The 6,228-nt window shown below is 51.8% G+C and overlaps 1 protein-coding gene across 1 annotated transcript in view; it reads right to left on the reverse strand.

The window, feature by feature from the left end:
• sh3gl2a (SH3 domain containing GRB2 like 2a, endophilin A1) overlaps positions 1 to 5,940 on the reverse strand; it is a 31,020-nt gene extending 25,080 nt beyond the window's left edge. Inside the window, exon 1 of the mRNA XM_084686918.1 lies at positions 5,740 to 5,940. Coding sequence (XP_084543044.1) covers positions 5,740 to 5,784 — 45 coding nt within the window. The 5' untranslated portion in view covers positions 5,785 to 5,940. The remainder of the gene's footprint in view (positions 1 to 5,739) is intronic.
• Positions 5,941 to 6,228: the final 288 nt, after the last annotated feature.

The following is a 6,228-nucleotide window of genomic DNA, read 5'->3' on the forward strand; positions in this document are numbered from 1 at the left end:
GTCTCCCTCCCCCATCTCTCTCTCCTTCTAGTGATGTCTCCCTCCCCCATCTCTCTCTCCTTCTAGTGATGTCTCCCTCCCCCATCTCTCCCTCCCCTCCTCCTCCTCTTATCTACCAGCTGGATCTGCTCTGCCCTGCACTGCAGTATGACTGCGCGTGTGTGTGCGTGTGTGTGTGTGTGTGTGTGTGTACGTGTGCGTGTGTACGTGTGTGTGTGTGTGTGTGTGTGTGTGGGCAGCCTGCCTGGATGACTCACTCTATCTGCTGCCCTGTGGCCCCACAGGCGACAGCCATATTCAAGGTCCCAAACACACACACACACACACACACACACGATAGGCCATGCTGAATGTGATCTAAACACCCTGGACATCTTCTACCAGGTGGAGCACCCGGCACCCTGGACGACATCACATCCTCAGCTCCACCCAGAACCACAGAGATCACCTCCTCCTCTCTCTGCTCCTGACAGCTCAACTGCGGGGATTCAGACACTATGAGGGGAGATCTCTGCGACACATTAGACTGTCTGACATGAATGCTGATTATGACAGCTAGTGTGTGTGTGTGTGTGTGTGTGTGTTTCCAACTGCTATTGTTTACATACATTCTGTTGTCGCCCTCTGTTCCAGTGTACACAAACACAGTAAACGAGTCAGACAACAGGAGAGCAAGAGTGAAATGAAGAAGTGAAAGTACAACAGAGGTAGAGACAGATAGAGTCAGAGAGAGGGAGGTAGAGAGACAAAGAGAGTCAGACAGAGAGAAAAAGATAGGTAGTTATAGAGAGAGAGGTAGAGAGAGGGAGTAAGAGAGAAAGAGAGAGAGAGGTATAGACAGAAAAAGATAGACTGTCTGATAGAGAGATATTAATTCTAATACATGCTTGCTTTGTGACTGTCTGTAAGAGTTTACACTAGCATGATTCTACCCAGAATCCCTCAGAAGAACTAAAAACAAGCCAAATCTGCACAGCAACAGATCACCCAATGACAGTGCAGTATTTATCAATCTAATCAGATTGCATGTGTTTAGGTCTTTTGTTTTCCTGGCCTATCACAAAGGGAGGATGACACAGAGAGGCCACGGGCCAGGCAGCTTGTCCCAGCTGCTGAGTCAGACAGATAAAGCTGTTAGGTACCATACTAACAGCTCTGGTCTTAGCTGTGTGCAGCCAACCAGCCAGACCCCAGCCAGCCAGACCCCAACCAACCAGCCAGACCCCAGCCAACCAGACCCCAGCCAACCAGCCAGACCCCAGCCAGCCAGACCCCAACCAACCAGCCAGACCCCAGCCAACCAGCCAGACCCCAGCCAGACCCCAACCAACCAGCCAGACCCCAACCAGACCCCAACCAACCAGCCAGACCCCAGCCAACCAGCCAGACCCCAGCCAGCCAGACCCCAACCAACCAGCCAGACCCCAGCCAACCAGCCAGACCCCAGCCAGACCCCAACCAACCAGCCAGACCCCAGCCAGACCCCAACCAACCAGCCAGACCCCAACCAGCCAAACCCCAGCCAGACCCCAACCAACCAGCCAGACCCCAGCCAGACCCCAACCAACCAGCCAGACCCCAACCAGCCAGACCCCAACCAACCAGCCAGACCCCAACCAACCAGCCAGACCCCAGCCAGCCAGACCCCAACCAACCAGCCAGACCCCAACCTGCCAGACCCCAACCAGCCAGACCACAACCAACCAGCCAGACCCCAACCAACCAGCCAGACCCCAGCCAACCAGCCAGACCCCAGCCAGACCCCAACCAACCAGCCAGACCCCAGCCAACCAGCCAGACTCCAGCCAGACCCCAGCCAACCAGCCAGACCCCAACCAGCCAGACCCCAACCAACCAGCCAGACCCCAGCCAACCAGCCAGACCCCAGCCAACCAGCCAGACCCCAGCCAACCAGACCCCAGCCAACCAGCCAGACCACAGCCAACCAGACCCCAACCATCCAGCCAGACCCCAGCCAACCAGCCAGACCCCAGCCAGCCAGACCCCAGCCAGCCAGCCAGACCCCAGCCAGCCAGCCAGACCACAGCCAACCAGACCCCAACCCTAACCAGCCAGACCCCAGCCAGCCAGCCAGACCACAGCCAACCAGCCCCCAGCCAACCAGCCAGCCCCCAGCCAGCCAGCCCCCAGCCAGCCAGCCCCCAGCCAACCAGCCAGACCCCAGCCAGCCAGCCAGCCCCCAGCCAGCCAGCCAGACCCCAGCCAGCCAGCCAGACCCCAGCCAGCCAGCCTGCCAGACCCCAGCCAGCCAGCCAGACGCCAGCCAGCTGTCATTGAGACACATCCTAATACAACACAATAATAAACACAAACACACACCTATCCTAAATACCAGTATATTATTGTTTATCTTGTTGTCATATACATACATCCTATTGTCATAAACACACACACACACTTATGCTGTCTCAGACACTGTACAATTCACACACAGCAATAAACAGTGGTATTTTTGAAGCGTTAGCTCTGAGACACCCAGGTGAAAACTCACAATACACATTCTGGTTTGTGTAGTGTGCCACTTATGTGCTTTAGCATAAGTGTCCCCACTTATGCACGAGCCAGGAGAGGTCTAAATCAATGATCACACTCCTTCACATCAGACTGAGACACAAACACTGCTCGGGCCACCAAGAGTCTTTGAGAATGTTCCCCTCTCCTGGTAACTGTTCCCCTCTCCTGGTTACTATTCCCCTCTCCTGGTTACTATTCCCCTCTCCTGGTTACTATTCCCCTCTCCTGGTTACTATTCCCCTCTCCTGGTAACTGTTCCCCTCTCCTGGTAACTGTTCCCCTCTCCTGGTTACTGTTCCCCTCTCCTGGTTACTATTCCCCTCTCCTGGTTACTATTCCCCTCTCCTGGTTACTATTCCCCTCTCCTGGTAACTGTTCCCCTCTCCTGGTAACTGTGCCTCTCTCCTGGTAACTGTTCCCCTCTCCTGGTAACTGTTCCCCTCTCCTGGTCACTGACGTGTTGTGATGTTTCTTCTCCTAGCTTGGAGAGAAACGACAAGCAGGAGGAGAAGATGAACGACTTGCAGACTCTCTCTTTATATTTGTTCTCAATTTGTCTTTCTTTACCAATGTGGGGGGCAGTCATGCTAAGTCATGCTAACGTAACATAGCAAACCTATGGGTTTTTCCATGGGAGTTAGCCTAGCGGCAGGAACAGCAGCTGCAATGTCCAACCTGAGGGGGATGCTAACAAGATGACGCGAAATCAAACGATAAATCAAACTTGTCTTATTCCTGTTTGTGACAAATTGATCATTGATCACGTATAGAAAAAGGAAATTGCTAGAGTTTCTATGTCTTGTAAAAAAAATTCCAGAAGGTTGCCGGTTTGATCCCCTGGCTGTGCAAAATGACGTTGTGTCCTTAGGCAAGGCACTTCACCCTACTTGCCTCGGGGAGAATGTCCCTGTACTTACTGTAAGTCGCTCTGGATTGGTCTGCTAAATGACTAAATATGAATTACACAGCCTGGCTGGGGAGGGGAGACGCACACACACACATGAACACATATACAAACACACACATACATACACACACACACGCTTTAGCAAACCAAGCACCACTACTAATAAGCACACAAGCACATTTGAGACTTCAGACGTGCCTGGTGAATCACCAATATGCTAATTGTGTGCTCAATGATCCTGAATTTGACTCTAGAGGTGCATTTGACTTAAACCCCAGCTCACTCCTGTCAAGATGGTCCCATAAACATGATCAACTTCACTACACTCACGAGTCTGAATCCCACCAGCTTTCAGACAGACATGGTGTTAAAGAGCCAGTATAACCAGACGATCAGGTGGTGCATCTAGTACAGGCTGTACTGGGGTGCAGACTGAGCGCACACACACACACCAAAGATGAACAGTCTCCTGAGGTTAATGTCTACAGGTGATACATACACACACTGACAGCCCCCAGCAGAAGTCTCAGGTGAAAACACACACATTACTGTCAGTCTCCCAAAGCAGTGACACAGCAATATCGAACCACAGGCTCCCTAGAACATGACCCAGGAGACCTGGGGGTCCGGGGGTACCCTCTCTCACAACACAACCTCTCCCACCTCGCCGTCAAAATACACACATAGATCATATCAGCAGTATAGATCACGTCTACAGATCAATGTCCTTGGCACGGACTGTATAGATCAACTGCGATTCACCTACAGGATCTTCGTCATGCTACTAAGCCGTGGAGGACTTGTGTGGATGAGCATTACACCATGTTGGTGACAAGGTCAGATGGCGACTCGTGTTATTGTGTGTGTGACTGTTTGTGAGAGAGTTAGGGAGAGAGTCATAGGGAGAAAGGAGAGAGGGAGAGAGTCATAGGGAGAAAGGAGAGGGGGAGAGAGTCATAGGGAGAAAGGAGAGAGACAGACAGACAGAGGGAAACAAACTATAGTGTGGAAGAACAATGAGAGAGAGAAAGAGAATGAGAGAGAAAGAGAGATAGTGAGAGAGCCTACTGGACAGAGCACGTGTGAAGCCACAATGTGACTCAGCCCTCTCGCTGTGTGCGCCAGCCAGCTGGGTGACAGTGCTCGTGAGAGCTGATGTGTCTCTCTCAGGAACTGCGCAAACCCTCACGAGCTTTACGCTGAGCTGGAGATCAGAGGTCTCCACCTCCACTCAAACCGCTGTGGGTTTATTCAGAACAGACCTCGAGACACATATTACACACGCCGTACGCCATCTGACACCTACGTCTGTACAGATTCATTGCAGCTTGATAAAAATGTGTTTTGTTTCAAGTTATGGCAAACCTGACAATACAACGATATTTCGGTTAAGCTTATCAAGTTGTATCTCCTGTTTGTATCTATTTCAGCCACGCGCGGGCCGAACAGTCCCACCTGACAGTTGATGCTAACATTGGTGGCGCGGTCCAGAACGACAATCAGAATCACAAAGTCCAAGCTGGGGTCGCTCTGACTGGCAGGGCATCGCGGTACAAAGCAGAATGACGCGCGTGCGTTTAGAGGGCGGCGAAGAGGTCATTACTTGCGACAGTTAAGGTAAAGAAGGATTTCCGCCACGCAGTCGGACGCTCTTATTAAGGGTTACGTAACTGGCTCGTGCAGCCGCCGCTGCAGACCATCCCGAATAAAACGTGATGGATGAAAGAACGCGGAGTACGGAACAATATCGAGCAGTTCTGGCTCGCGCAGAGCGAATGTCATGTGAAGGGTAGCGCTCGAGGAAGGCTCCATCCACCCTCCTCTTCGTCATTTTGCAATTCCATCTGTCCTGTTCCGACGGACTGTGACGTCGACACAACCGGGGATTAATGGAAACAACCATTTTTTATTTGGTGTTCCCTTTGAAAAATAACCTCACATGTGTTCAAATTCAAATATTTATCGAGACTATCTGCTCGTTTGACAGCGTTCTGGCCAGACTTTAACATTAGTAATTCATTCGTGTATCTTCGAGCACCTCGTTAGAACGGTTGCAGATACCCCTGCAGGAGCTGGACTGTGTTCACGATAATCCGCATTAACACAACACCACTGTTGGAACAAGACGAGCTACGCGTGTTCTCGTCGTATAAAACAAAAAAACGACCGCGTCAACCCCTCCGACACCCGGCATACTGCCCGGTCCGTGTCCTTGCTACCGTCCGTGAACTGCCCGGTTCACGTTCCTGATACTCGGTGCCCGCGCGACTAACCACCCGCCAACCAGTGCGTCTTACCTGTGTGGCTTTGTGGAACTGCTTCTTGAATCCTGCTACGGACATGGCTTCTAGTTGATAAAGACGGTTTTACGTTGAACGGATTCGGTGGCTGTATTATTATTTTTTATATGGTGGAGTGGCCTAGAAATTCGATCTCAATTGCGTGGGATGAAAAACGGCTAAGGCGAACCCTTCTCTATGTGTGTCTTCTTAACCAGCGGGAATCTCCTGCGCGCGGGGGATGAGTATCAGAATACTGAGAGCCAAACCCACATGCCGACACGCCGGTGACGTAGGCACACCGTAGCCAGTCCCCTTTAAAGCGGCAGCGTAGACAAACGGTTGGCACTTCCGCCGCTTCTCCTCCCGCGGCAAAGCCGACCCGGCCCCAAGCCAGGATGACAAGAGAAGCACGCCAAAGCAACGTTAGCGTCGTTATAACAATCACACCATTTTTTGTCAACAGATAAAACAACCTGTGATTCGGGAAAGGACAGGAACGCCCAG

Source organism: Hypomesus nipponensis, chromosome 22 (assembly GCF_054491055.1).
Source record: "Hypomesus nipponensis isolate SF chromosome 22, ASM5449105v1, whole genome shotgun sequence".
Lineage (NCBI taxonomy): Eukaryota > Metazoa > Chordata > Actinopteri > Osmeriformes > Osmeridae > Hypomesus > Hypomesus nipponensis.